This window comes from Anthonomus grandis, chromosome 15, assembly GCF_022605725.1.
Source record: "Anthonomus grandis grandis chromosome 15, icAntGran1.3, whole genome shotgun sequence".
Lineage (NCBI taxonomy): Eukaryota > Metazoa > Arthropoda > Insecta > Coleoptera > Curculionidae > Anthonomus > Anthonomus grandis.
The window spans coordinates 3,987,033-4,001,486 of NC_065560.1; the positions used below are offsets into that span (position 1 = coordinate 3,987,033).

The 14,454-nt window shown below is 34.7% G+C and overlaps 2 protein-coding genes across 9 annotated transcripts in view; one reads left to right on the forward strand and one right to left on the reverse strand.

The window, feature by feature from the left end:
• The window catches only part of LOC126745400 (ATP-dependent helicase brm-like), a 31,716-nt gene extending 23,317 nt beyond the window's left edge, over window positions 1–8,399 (forward strand). The window contains exons 16-27 of the mRNA XM_050453235.1: window positions 466–834; window positions 891–1,125; window positions 2,198–2,339; window positions 2,394–2,560; window positions 2,617–2,765; window positions 4,423–4,653; window positions 4,717–4,887; window positions 4,951–5,070; window positions 5,129–5,346; window positions 5,419–5,545; window positions 5,595–5,705; window positions 7,601–8,399. Coding sequence (XP_050309192.1) covers window positions 466–834; window positions 891–1,125; window positions 2,198–2,339; window positions 2,394–2,560; window positions 2,617–2,765; window positions 4,423–4,653; window positions 4,717–4,887; window positions 4,951–5,070; window positions 5,129–5,346; window positions 5,419–5,545; window positions 5,595–5,705; window positions 7,601–7,789 — 2,229 coding nt within the window. The 3' untranslated portion in view covers window positions 7,790–8,399. The remainder of the gene's footprint in view (window positions 1–465; window positions 835–890; window positions 1,126–2,197; window positions 2,340–2,393; window positions 2,561–2,616; window positions 2,766–4,422; window positions 4,654–4,716; window positions 4,888–4,950; window positions 5,071–5,128; window positions 5,347–5,418; window positions 5,546–5,594; window positions 5,706–7,600) is intronic.
• LOC126745399 (ATP-dependent helicase brm-like) overlaps window positions 1–14,454 on the reverse strand; it is a 147,914-nt gene that overhangs the window by 37,380 nt on the left and 96,080 nt on the right. For 7 of the 8 annotated variants that reach the window (XM_050453230.1, XM_050453229.1, XM_050453233.1 and 4 more), the window contains 5 exons: window positions 14,209–14,303; window positions 14,043–14,153; window positions 13,856–13,982; window positions 13,638–13,799; window positions 8,456–11,738 (listed from right to left, as the gene is read on the reverse strand). In XM_050453230.1, the coding sequence (XP_050309187.1) occupies window positions 11,577–11,738; window positions 13,638–13,799; window positions 13,856–13,982; window positions 14,043–14,153; window positions 14,209–14,303 (657 nt within the window). In that variant the 3' untranslated portion in view covers window positions 8,456–11,576. Of the gene's footprint in view, window positions 1–8,455; window positions 11,739–13,637; window positions 13,800–13,855; window positions 13,983–14,042; window positions 14,154–14,208; window positions 14,304–14,454 lie in introns of those variants that run through there. The other variant, XR_007663538.1, reaches the window with a different exon arrangement.

Consider the following 14,454-nt stretch of genomic DNA (forward strand, 5'->3'; position numbering starts at 1 on the left):
GGGCCTATAGAATGGCCTGCTAGATCTCCTGATATAGCGCCGTTAGCCTTTTTTTATATGGGGTCATTTGAAATCTATTGTGTTCCCCCCAACCTGAAAGTTTGGATGAACTTCGTCAACGCATCATCGACAGCTGTCATGATATGCCACAACATATTCTTAAAAATGTCATTTAAAAATTTTAAGGGGATGACCCTGGGGGGCAATGGGTGAAAGGAGGTGAAGTAATTTTAGGTTAGAAAGTTGCCCCCCTTGACAAACCTTTTGACGTATTTCGGCGTTTTTTTTTTAAACAGTGGTTTTCGATAAATTGTGTGGGAAGTTTTCAAATGAACACCCTGTATATCTTGGGAAAGTATTTCAGGCTCCATAGATTAAAATAGGTCCCCTTCTATATAAAAATATAAATGAAATAAGTGAGATTTGCTTGTAATTAGATGACTTTAAACACTGATTTCGTTCTAGGTGATTTCCTATAAAGGAACCCCGGGCATCAGAAGGACACTGCAGAGCCAAATGAGAGCGGCCAAATTTAACGTGCTCGTCACAACTTACGAGTACATCATAAAAGATAAAAGTGTCTTATCGAAAGTGCCTTTTAAATACATGATAATCGACGAGGGTCACCGAATGAAAAACCACCACTGTAAACTGACCCAAGTTTTAAACACCCACTATTTGGCGCCGCACCGTTTACTCTTAACCGGTACCCCACTGCAAAACAAATTGCCCGAGTTGTGGGCCCTATTAAATTTCCTTCTACCGTCGATTTTCAAGAGTTGTTCCACCTTCGAACAGTGGTTTAATGCACCGTTCGCTACCACCGGCGAAAAGGTATTGAGTGGCAATTAAATATTGCAACATAAGTTTTATTATCCATCTGCTTATAGGTTGAATTGAACGAAGAAGAAACGATCCTGATCATTCGACGTCTGCATAAGGTCCTAAGGCCCTTCTTGCTCAGACGTTTGAAGAAGGAAGTTGAATCTCAACTGCCCGAGAAAGTCGAGTACATCATCAAGTGCGATATGTCCGGATTGCAAAAAGTTTTATATCAACACATGCAGAGCAAAGGAGTTTTGCTTACCGATGGGTCGGAAAGGGGACATGCCTCTCGAGGAAAAGGTGAGTTTTGGAATGGTATTTGAAACACATTGAAGTGAAAATTGATTTTTTTCGGTGTGAATAAATGCAAAAATGAAGGTATTACAGCCAATTTTATATAGCATTTTTTGCCAAGCAGGTTCCAAGTTCTCTGAATTCTTATCCCTAGGGATAAAACAACTTACATTTTATGGCATATTATCTATGACCTGTCAGAGAAAATGCTACATTTATTCAAGTATTAAACAAACCTAAGGTAGGCTTTAAAAAACTGTTTTGGGAAGGTTTTAGTGTAGAAATTACATAAATCGGTAGAAAATTGTGGAAGATACGGTCGGAACCGTTTAAAAAAAATGCGTTTTAATAAAACCGCTCACTTGCGTTCGACATTTCGAAGTTAAATTGTGTAGTCTTACTATCATTCTGCAATTTCCTTATTATTCAGTACGTACTTTTCTTAACCCCGGAGAATAAACAACAAATAACAAAAACCATTTATTGAAAGTCTAATGCAGAGAAAATATTATCTGTCTCAAAATTGGAAAAATAAAAACAAATTTCGCTAATACGAACATGGCAAGAATTGACCTTAGGCATGATTTTCTTGAGAAAATAAGGTTAACTACTCACCTACTAAATATTTAACCAAGCACCTATTATCCTAACACATAAAAACTTGGAATTTGACTCAAAGTTTAAATAAAACTGGTGAATTGTCGAAATTTAAACCACCACGAATCAGGCAGCAAAAATATTGGTTAACTAACAACTGACGTCACGCCCCATATCGAACAAATTTATACTTTAAAGTAATAATCGGTTTGGTTCTTGAAATTTACTAGTGACCCTATAGTAATTGCTGTAATGAGGTTCATAAACAAAGTAGAAATATAAAATTAATAAAAAATCAATACAACTTATGTCACTTCACTGATAAAAACAACCTGAATTTACCTAACCTCAAAACTCGAGTGAAAAGCAGACAAAATCAAGAACAATTTATAGCCCTATTACTCTGAATAGGCCCAAAGGTGGCCGTAACTCCTTAATCGCATTAACAGATTTTTACGTGCTCACTATAAACTATTTGCAGGCGGTTCAAAAGCTCTAATGAACACAATCGTCCAGCTAAGGAAATTATGTAACCATCCCTTTATGTTTCAAAATATCGAGGAAAAGTATTGTGAGCACGTCGGAATACCGGGCGGCATTATGACCGGACCCGACACGTTCAGGTAAAATAGATTTAAATGACATAAAATTCGCAATTTTCCAAATGACAATTTCAGGGCTTCCGGTAAGTTCGAACTGCTCGACCGTATATTACCGAAACTGAAAATCACGAACCACAGGGTGCTGCTCTTCTGTCAAATGACCCAATTGATGACTATTATGGAGGACTACTTGAATTGGAGGGGATACAAGTACTTGAGGCTGGATGGTACTATTAAAGCGGGTAAGACGGTTTAGGCATATTTTGTCTGCATCTTTCTTTAATGCCTCGTGTTTTAGAGGATAGAGGAGACTTGCTAAAAAAATTCAACGAAAAGGACAGCGAATATTTCTTGTTCTTGTTATCTACAAGGGCCGGAGGTTTGGGTTTGAACCTGCAAACCGCAGATACTGTTATCATTTTCGATTCGGATTGGAATCCTCATCAGGTAAACATAATTTTTTGGATATACAGTGTGTACATTAAAAATTGTTTGATAGAACTTGACAAACACTTTTTGGGCATATGCCAAATTAGTTCCAGGGTTGTACTTATAGAACTTCAAAAGAGCTTAAAAAATTGTACAAGGGTGTATATTGTACATAATTGTTGAGGGGGATTTTTAGTGATGCTGATTAATTAAGATTACACTATAAAAATATGTCCACCGAATTTGGTAACACCCCTTATTGGCGTGTGGTAATTAAGAAAAATCTTGATGGGGGTTTTAGTTCAGAAGAATTTTACTACGCTAGTTAAATTATGATTTAAATATTAATATAATAGATATTTTCTGTGTGCGCAAACCTTAAATTCTCAAGTTAAAGGACATATTCCTCTATGTCACTCGGCATCGTTCGGCTTTAGACATTCTTATACTACCCAATCTACAAACATTAGCCTATTTTTATAGCTAATGGGATTTTTCACAGCCCACAATGTCAATTACTGAAATGTCATTCGACATTATCGATCTTTTAAGTAATAAGTATGCTTTGTTATTGTTTCTGTTTTCATCCTGTATCTATAAGGGATGTCGATAAGGGAAAAGTGTTCTTATAGATTTTTGAAGTAATTTTAGGTATCAATAAGACGGCGAATTTTATGATGGATCCTCCTAATTTTATCTTATTTCTGTCCTAGTGTGTATTTATAATAGCTTAATATATTTTCTTTTTTTTAATTAAATATATTTACTATTAAATTTTTATTTTAATATTTGTCTTAAAATATAGATTTCAGATAATAATATTATGAATTTTGCCTTAGAAATGGAAGAGAAAGAACAAACGATTGAATTAAGGATAAATTTGTGAAGAGTAATAAAACCCATTTTATTCCCTTCTGTAGAATCACTGGGAATTTCCCAATTTCGGGGCGTAAATAAGCGTGGATAAACTATATGACCTTATAAACTTAATGATCGTTTTAAACCCGAAAAAAGTAGTTAACAAATTATACTCAAAGATATACCGTTGATCTTTTGACCGCAATAAAACCCTAAATATTTGTTGTAACCAAGTGATTTAAGTAAGTTATTTTTTTGTGGACTTTAAAAAAAATACTATTCTTTATTTAATTAGTAAGTTTCATTTAGAATCACTTTCAAGCCGACCCTATTCCCTTTATCACTTCTTAAAAACGTTGGTCCTTGCACAATGGGGCTTAATGGTCTAATATGAGAATATGAGAACTCGTTGATTTTCAAATCTGCTACAAAAGCATCCCCACAACAAAGATAAATACATCTTTTTCTCAATGTACTAAAAAGAGACGAAAGTAATAGCAAGACCATTCAACCTCTTTCTATATTTCTATTCCGAAGGTTACCGACGGCAACCCGAACTCTACCCGATCAAAGCCAGTTGAGATTGAGAGTAGAGTTTAGACTTTTTTTTTCTATAATAGAAAGAAATTTTCTTTCTATCGAGTTAGAGCGTTCGCTCGCAGTAAACCTAAGGTAAAAACATACTAGGTAAATGTTAACACGACTAATTCTTAATGCAGTATAAAAGGTAAACCAAAAACTACTGAATGTTGATAACCGTTAACTGTTTACCCCGTCTGCTAAAAAAAAAAGTCTGCATCATTATTTTCCCTGTCAGGATTTGCAAGCCCAAGATCGTGCCCATCGTATTGGCCAAAAGAACGAAGTAAGAGTGCTGCGTCTAATGACGGTCAATTCGGTCGAGGAGCGAATTTTAGCCGCCGCAAAATACAAATTGACCATGGACGAAAAAGTAATTCAAGCGGGCATGTTCGATCAAAAATCCACCGGATCCGAACGGCAACAGTTTTTGCACGCCATTTTACATAACGACGGAAATGACGAGGAGGTTTGTCGATGATTTCTTCATTATTTTAAATAGTTTCTTTTTTTATTGTGCTGATTTCCGTAGGAGGAAAACGAGGTGCCAGACGATGAAACTGTTAATCTCTGGTTAGCTAGAAACGAAGAGGAGTCGATCCTGTTCAACAAAATGGACTTGGAAAGAAAAGAAGAGGAAGATAGGACAGGCATGGTCCATCGGTTGATTCAAGAGGAAGAGCTACCCGACTGGCTTGTTAAGGTAATTAATTGAATGCTGTATTGTTATTTAGAAAACTGCAATAAGGTATATTTTATTACCCAGGAGGATGATGAAGTAGACACCTGGAGGTTTGAAGACGAAGATGTAATCTTAGGCCGTGGGTCCAGGCAAAGAAAGGAAGTCGACTACGCGGACAGTTTAACCGAAAAAGAGTGGTTAAAGGTATTATTTATTATTAGAATGTTTTTTTTTGTTTCATTAAGATATAATGCATGTTTAGGCCATCGACGAAGATGGCGATTACGATGACGAAGAGGACGAGGAAGAAGAGAAGGCCAAACAGAAAAGACGCGGTAGAAAACGCAGGAAGCGGGACGATTCGGATGACGACGAGACCCCGCAAAAGAGGAAAAGAAAAGTTCCGGGTTTGGCGAGCGAGGCGAAGATGAGGAGGAGGATGAAGAAGTTGATGAGCGTCGTCATTAATTACAATGACAGGTAACGACCGTTTTATTATTTTAATGCTTCTTTACTATAAAATCGCTAAAACTGAGTTATTCACATAAATAGGGACGAGAGACAGCTTAGTGAGCAATTCATGAAACTGCCCAACAGGAAGGAGTATCCCGAGTATTATCAAGTCATTAAGAAGCCCATTGATATAAATAAAATCTTGCAGTATATCGATGATGGAAAGGTAATTTTTTAAAACATTATTTGATTTATATACAATATGTCCTTTATAGTATTCGGACATTAACGATCTGGAAAGGGACTTTATGCAACTTTGCCATAATGCGCAGATTTTTAATGAAGAAGCCTCCTTAATTCATGAGGACAGCATTGTTCTACAATCGGTAAGTCATTGTCAGAAAAATGTGTAATCATAAGTTAATTGTAGGAAGAGATCAAAGTTTTTTTTTGTTTTAATAATAGAGGCTAATCGCTATCTGCCTTTAGGTCAATTTTTGCCTCAATTGCACTGGTAGATACCGCTTGCATCTTGTTGTACAAATTTTTTCAATTACCCACTAGAAATTCTCAAAATCTTGATCGTTGTAAAAATAGCAGGTAACTAAATCATTATCATAATTAGATAAAGTATTAACATTCGTGTTCCTAAAATCGCTTCTAAAAAATTTGGAATGACAACACTGCAAGCGAAAGCTGATGTAACCTTGCGAAAGGTCATTTTGACAAACGGCTTTGGGTTTACATTGCTATTTGTGAAGTTCCGTGTTTTTTCTTCAGTTTTTGGCTGAAAAAGGAAAAATGACGCATTTAAGTGTTTTTGTGAATTTTTGGAAACGATGGGAAAAATGTGTGCCTCACCATGGAAAAAGGCAATTCAAGCCGATCTTTTCACAAGTAAATACCGATTATGTCATAACATCATATCAAGGGAGAAACATCATAATAAACGTCGAGTAATAAAAACCTATTAAGAAATTTATAATAAATATAAAATATTTAATTTCCATACAAATGCTTTTTATTAGATACGTACCTTTACTCTATTAAAATACGTTAAAAAAAAACGATTTTATTATATTATAAAGATTTTTTTGCCATTTCTACATAACCATTTGGCGTCACTGCATCAGAGATGTTGCAAGCAAACAAACTGCCCATAGTTCGACTGCATTGCTAATTTTAGCCTTTCAATTTTCTAAGGTCTTAAAGTCGGAGCTCTGTAGACGGTGTTCAGAGGTTTTCCAATAAATATTCTTAAGTGTTTGCTTGGTTTTGAAAGCTGTCATTGTCTGGAATCTTGCTTAATATTTACTTCTCGGCTTTTATCTAATTGTTCGACGTTTTAACTTTGTCCTCGTTTTGTTCTCTGTTTATTAGTGATTTTGTTTTACCCTTGAATATTTTAATCCGTTGTACCGGGCGATGTATATTGAACGAGACAACAGGTCAATGTCTTTTTTCCAAAAAAGAAACTCAGTTTTAAAGGTCGTCCTCCATGCCACAAGAAGAAACGATTTCGAAACAAAATAACCACAAAAAATAAGGTACTCTGACAAGACAAAAGTGCAACAAAGTAGGAAGATTAAACTAGCAGATGGTAGTTAGTTTCTATTTATGGTCGTTTTTTTCATCTCAATATTTCCATTAAGTTTACATTTCTATTAATTTACAGGTAGTTTCAGTGCTTCCCATTTTTTCACAAGACCTAGTCAACACTCCACTATACTGTAATAGAACTAAATTCTCCTGCTTTCCTTAGTGTACTACTTTGGACAATACGCGCCAAGACAAAACACAGACTCTTTGATCTTTACCGACTTACTACTGGAGTCTCAAGTTTCATGCAAATTTCTATTCAACGCCCCACTTTTCCCTGTAGCCTCTAATTTATTAATGAAGAATAATATAATTGTTAAAATATGTTAAAGTTCAGTGCAACGATATATTAGAATGGTCACTCGTCAAAACCGGAAAAATAGAAGGTGGATGACATTGTTTGGCAGGTGGAATGCTGGTGTTTTGATGGGTGATCATTCTAATATATCGTTGCACTGGACTTTAATTAAATTTATTCTTCTATTGAGAACAAGAGGCTCTACTACTGACTCTTATTTTACAGTTTTGATTAAGGACAATAGTGCATATAAACTCATAATAAACATATAAACCTCACTAATTTCGTCGGTTCTTAATAAATTTTATTTATCGTTCATTTGTAAGTTGTATCGTCGAATGTTATTGCTTGTATAGTGTTAAAGGGTTCGTTGCAAATTTCAAGGTATTCTCAAATGCCCGCGCCAAACTGGAGGATAACAACTCGGACGAGGACGATAGAAATGGTTCGGATGAAGAGGTGGAACCGACCCCGAAGAAGCGGAAGGAAAAAGAGCCGAAAGAGAAGAGAAAACGAGGCAGGCCAAAGAGGTCCGTTAAGAAATACGTGTCGGACGAAGACGATGACGATTAGGGGATTCATTAGATAAGGGTTTTCCGTTTAGTTTGAGTAAGAATACGTTTAGGTAGTAAGCACCAAACCGAGGAGAAAAAAAACACTTTTTAGAGCAGTAGTTGGCTGTGCTACTAGGCAGCCACTAGGAAGTTTAATATATTTTTTTTTTTAAATGGGCCGAATTGGCTAAATCAGTTTAACTTATTGGGCCTATTATGCTTAAGAATAAAAGTAATGTTTTTTCCATTAGTTACGCAGGGCAAGTATTTATTTTACACTTAAAATATAACACCAATAATAGTATCATCTAGGCCTTAGATAAGTTCCTAGCCGCCGAAGCCTTATATTCACATTTAATATCAGACTTGCAGTAAAACATAATTACTACTCATAAAATAATGCTTAAATCGTGTTTTTTGTTGTTTCAAGATATTTCTTACTTAATGTGTATATTTTGCCTTAACTATTCATTGCATTATATAATCCCACATTATCGAGGTTTGATTGTATTTAAAGTCACATCTGCCATGTACGTGGACCTTTTTTAATCTATATATATCTTGCTATTGTTAAAGTGTTGGTAATTGGGGTAGCAATAGTAATAAAATATAGCGAACGTATACGGAGATTGTGCATTTTATGTTAACTCCTTTTTTTATGGATAGGTAAAAAAAAAGACATGTGCCACATTTATCAGGTGTATTACACGGGCTGATAGCTTAACAGTAAAAATTATAACTAAAGCTTTAAAAGCTGAAAATTGGCAACTAGTTTTTAAAGCCTCATCTACATCCTGGTAAATAATAATAATATTAAAAATGGATTTAAATACGCTTTCAGTCGGTAGCAAATAAATTAGCAGGCAAATTTATGTAGGGTGAGCCATTTTAATATATGCACTAAAATTGCTCCGAAAGTAAGTCGAGATACAGATAAATGTTTGAGTCATTTCTTATTTTCTGTAGTGGATTTGAAAAGAGCGGAAATTTTTACGTTTATATTTCGATGTTTGCTATCGCAACATCGAGGTCAAATGACAAAAAGCCGTTTATTAATGTTTCTGTTTTAATTAAACATATAAAAGGTTCTTGGACAGGTGAATTAAGCAGAAATGTTTAAATAACCTTAACCATCTTGCCCATGAGGTCAATTATCAAGGTCATTTTCAGGTTGGAGTAATTCCATAAATGCGGAAATAACGACGTGGACGTTACAAGTTCCGACCTTAATTTGACCTTTTCAAAGTTTCGATAACAAAATTTAAAACATCAGTTTACACGTAAAATTTCCCGATTTTTTCGAAGCCGCTACAAAAAATAAGGGTTCCCAAAAATTAAAAAAATACTTTGGCCTTTGATTAACTATAAAAAGTCCCCTCCACAGATGCATTATGTCTCCCTCTGTCCTGAACAACTTTGACCTTAAACATTTTTCTGTATCTCGCTTACTTTCAGAGTAATTTAGGTGCATATATTAAAATGGCCAACCCTATAGTCTGGAAAAAGGTTCCCTGGAGAAATTTGAGGTGCAGTAGTGCGAAAATTCACTTGTATTGCATCAGATAAGAAGTTAATGCACTAATGCCATCACAAAATACTCCTACACAGTCATAAATATAACAAGAGCTTTAAGCGAAGATATTGAGCATATATTCTAACGATTAGTTAAAATCCATTTTATGGCACGAGAAAAATTTACTTATCGTATCGACTTTGAAGTCAAATTAAATTCTAAAAATAAAAATCACCCAATATATCACATAAGTTACGTTTTTTTTTTCTTAATCTCAAAATATATTCATTAAATAGTACAGCCTTGCCGTGGAATAAAAAAATACTAAAAGGATATTAAATTATGAGTTTCTGAATTGTTTATTAAAATAGAGTGATTCAATTGGCTCAAAAAGGGTAGTAAAGTAATTCGTCCAGGGGTCGAAGAACACATTATATAGTAAGGTGAAGCGTTATATACTACACGAATTTGTTATGTACGACAAGAGTAGAAACGTGTGTACACTAATGATTTTCGTTCTTTTAGACACACCTTAAGCTCTTGAAAATTTCCAAATTTAGAAAACTGAATACAAACGAGTTTAATTGATATTTTCTAAAAAAGGTTATGGGTAAACAAGAAATGCCAGCAGCAAGGTTGTACTAAATATCTTCTCATAAAAAACGATAACGCCTAAAGGTTTGTGTATTAATCAAATGACTTAACTAAATAACGTGACCTGCACAAGAAATATTTAACTAATTACATCTAGAATAGGAAAAATGTCTAACTTTACGAGTAACACCTAAAGACGAGTTTATATTTTAAAAGTGGCACAGTTGCCATATGACGGTTAGCTAGAACTTAAAGCAGCAAATTAGAAGTCGAGTGACCTCACTTTTAATTGTCAACGTTTCGATTATAAGTCATCCTCAATAATTTTTTCCACTTATTGCTTTGAGGATGGCTTAATATAAGTAGAAATGTCGACGTACGCATAAACAAGTTTGTTTTTTATTGTTTACAGAGTGGAAGTATATCAACAGATGGGCCACATGTTTTAAGAGAAAAAAGATCTAGAAACCTAAATAACAGTTAAATCTATATATACTCGCCGGTACAAAATTCCGCCAGCCTGAAATATTGGCCAAGTTTGATGTTTTATAAATTTTTTATTTTTTATCAGATTCTCACGATTTTGCCATAAGTTTTTAGATATGTAAAGTAGCATTTTTCGATTAGTCTATATTATACAGGAGTAAAACAAACTGTTGTTTTTTCTCGTAATTTCAAAAGACCCTGTAGGAAAATTAAGGTGGATAATTCTGCTTACATACTGTTCCTTGTGAAATGGAGCTCTAACCGCCCACCGTTACATTAAGGAAATCCTTCAAGAAGTTGTTGTCCCATTTGCTCCATTCATTGGGAACCAATTTACATTAAATGCATGATAATGCTAGACCTCACGTTGCACATGTAGTGAGCGAATATCTGGATGAAGTTGGACTCCCAAGATTGGAATGGCCCCCCGCATGTAGCCCGGATCTCAACCCAATAGAACATCTTTGGGATCAACTTAAAAGGGCCGTTCGTCGTCGTCCTATACAACCACAAACCTTGCAAGACTTACGACTAGCGCTGATCGAAGAATATGAGGCTATTCCTCAAGAAAGAATAAAAAACCTTATTCATTCGATGGCGCGAAGACTGCTGCGAGAGGAGGAAATACACGCTATTAAAATCGTTTTTTTTTAATTACCTTTATGATATACCTAGTGTTTGTTTCTCCTAATAAAAATACGCTTCAAATCAGCGTTTTAATAAAAAATGTGCAGCTCGCAGCAGAAATGAGATAATGGAATGAATCAAAAATCGAAATGTTTAGAATACATCAAAGATTACAAGGAACAGTATGTAAACAGAATTGTCCACCTTAATTTTCTGACAGGGTCTTTTGAAATTACGAGAAAAAACAACAGTTTGTTTTACTCCTGTATAATATAGCCTAATCGAAAAATGCTACTTTACAAAATGATTTTAAAAAATCACAACAAATGTATCTAAAAACTGATGGAAAAATCGTGAAAATCTGATAAAAAATTATAAAACATCAAACCTGGCCAATATTTCAGGCTGGTGGAATTTTGTCGCGGTGAGTGTAGTTCTGTTAGCAGTTACGCGTCCTGTTAACGTGTAGACTAGAATTGAATACTGCGGAAAAAATATTTAAAGCTTTTAAGCGTTAGAGAGGTAAAAAATGCACCTTATTAGGAATGATTTGTGAGGAGTTAATCGTGAAGAAATATCCTCCTCGCTAATCATTGTCTTCCTCGTCGTCCGAGATGTGTTTCTTGCCTCTCTTCCTCTTGCCCGACGAGCCCTTGTTATTTTTCCCTTTGCCGGCGATTTTTATCTTCATTTTGACGGCGTTTTCGGCGTCCGACTTTTTCGCCAGCGAATCTTGCGACTTTTCATCCTGTCGAGGAAACATTTCAATCAGAGTCAGATAACTTGCCAAGGGAGGGACAGAAAACGATCGATTTTCTTTTCCACCCTAGTCATTGCAAATTAGGCATTTCGCATTTCCAGCCCGTGGTTGTCCCAAAAAACATTTTTCTCGAATCACTGTTATTGGGAATAGATTTTTTCCTGAAGCACCGTTTTCCGGAAAAGAAGTTCACCCGAACTTTTAGATGACTCGGGGGGAAGGTTAATAGAAATAGGTTTTAGTAAGTACTGAATAACCAAACCATAGAAATGAACATTAGGTGATATGGTTTTGGGAAAGATATATTCAGGATAATGATCATCAACAATAGTTCGGGAAAATTGTGGTTCGGGATTCAAGAAAACAGTTTTTTATGCAAAACCATTTTTTTATTGCCAAAATAATAATTCAACTGCCTGAGTTAATAAATATTTTTATTCTTCCAGGCAGTTGAATCCTTATTGGCAACTAAAAAAAATGTTTTTGCATAAAAAACTGCTTTTAAGGAATTGGGACAACAATCGGACTATATGGAAAAATATGAGTAAGTCCGTATCTGCCCGGAAGAATTAAAATATTTAAAATCTTTCAGGCAGTTGCAGCATTATTGGCAATTAAAAACAATTCTTCTAGTTATTTTCCCGAATGTCAGTTCCGGATCGACCACTTTCCCCAATTGCGATTTTTTTCCACAAACTATCGTAATCCAAAACATTTTTCTCGAATTACTGTTACCCTGAACGGAATTTTTCCTAACGCACCATTTTCCGAAAACGAATGCCCGAAGAACGTTTTTCTTTAACTAAGTGGAAATAGTCAATAACTCAACCCAACCGGAAGTAAATTTTATTTGTTTGTTTGTTTAATTTTTATTTTTGTTGGATATTATAGGTCAAAAAACTACTTCAGACGATCAATTGTATATTTTGTAGACGTTTCGATCTCTATGAGAAATCATCCTCAGGACTCTAAAAAATACATAAAAAACAAATAACATCATTTAGTCCATATTAAATAAAATTAATTATTTTGAAAATTTATTATAAAACTTAACGAAAATTCGACAAAAGAAAACTTACACTCCATATAATCTCTAAACCTTCGAAATTTTAAAACCAAAAGGTCACAATAGATAATATAAGGGAGATTCTATCAAAATCAAAAACTTGTATATACACTTACATATATTGTAGCTCGTCCTCGTCAATAATACTAACTGTAGTATTAACGTGCTCCAGAGTTTTTTCATTTTTCTTTTATAAAGAATTGACAAGTGGATTGGCTGCTTTAAACGATTTTCGAAATTCATCTCCCAACATAGATACGTACGGAGAAAAAAATCTAAATTAAAAAACTCTGGAGCACGGAAGGATTTAACCAACAAAAATAAATATTAAGCAAACTTATAAACTGAGGTAACGATAAACAATTCACACCTAAATTTTATTACTGGATAGAGAACTGGGAGGAAACAATAAGTATTCAGGAAAATGATCGTTCCAGAAATTGGTTGTTTGAAAAATGAGAAATTCAATAAAAAGATTGTTCGAAAAAATGGTTGCGAGAAAATGGTTTTTTCGGAAAAACGGGCGGGAACACCGAGAAGAAAGTAAATTTACAGTCTCGTGTAGTGGGTCGAAAGTGCTACCTCCTTCCCGTAAAATCAGTGACGTGGGTTTTATATGAAAGTGACAACACCGTATAACTGACAGATTGTTTTACCCTTAAGCAATATTGGCAAACTTTCAAAAAACATTTTGTCAAGAAATGAATCGTACCCTATACAGCTTAAGAGTTTTTACTAAAGAAGTGTTTTCAAATCCATCAATATTAATTGGGCTTCTATTTCAATACAGTTAAAAATGGTATTCGCGAATTTTTACGTACGTCTTTCTCCTCCCCGTCGGTTTCTATCCTCGCTTTGGCGTTTGTGAAGACCGACTGAAGCACGATACTGTCCTCGTGTATCAACGAAGCTTCCTCATTATAAATCTGGGCATTTTGGCACAATAACATAAAGTCCCTCTCCAAATCCGCCATTTCCGTATACTGGAATTGATAATATTTAGTAGTCAAGATTCTCATTTTTTAACAAGCTAACATACTTTTCCTTCATCTATCCTGGATATTATTTTGGCAATATCCATGGGTTTTTTGATCACCTCGTAGTAATCGGGGTAGTCTTTTCTCGGGGGTAGTTTTACAAAGGGCTCGCTTAAGAGCCTTCCGTCGCTGTTAAACAACATTTTATTGGGTGTAACCTTGAATTATATATAGGTGCTAATTAAATACCTGTCTGTATATTTTGTAACGACTGTCATCAATTTTTTCATTTGCTTTTTAAGCTTGTTTTCCTCGTTGGTTTTACCTCTCGTTTTTTTCTTGAGACTGGGTCCGGCATCGCTGATTAAAATAATTAAATTAAAATTTATGCAAATTAAATTTCTTTTTAACTTACCTATCAGAGTCTTCTCCTCGCTTTCTTCTTTTACCTCGCTTTCTCTTTTTCGGTTCGTCGTCTTCTTCGTCTTCCTCGTCGGATTCGTCAAGTTCCTAACGATATTAAAAAAATATTTAAGAGAGTAAAATATCATAAAGGTAGACACTAAAAATCGTTCAACGAAAAATGGACTATTTCTATTAAATCCTTGTCAAGCATTTCTTAAGCTTTTAAACAAGAATAAAATAAAGGGAAGAAGAAAGA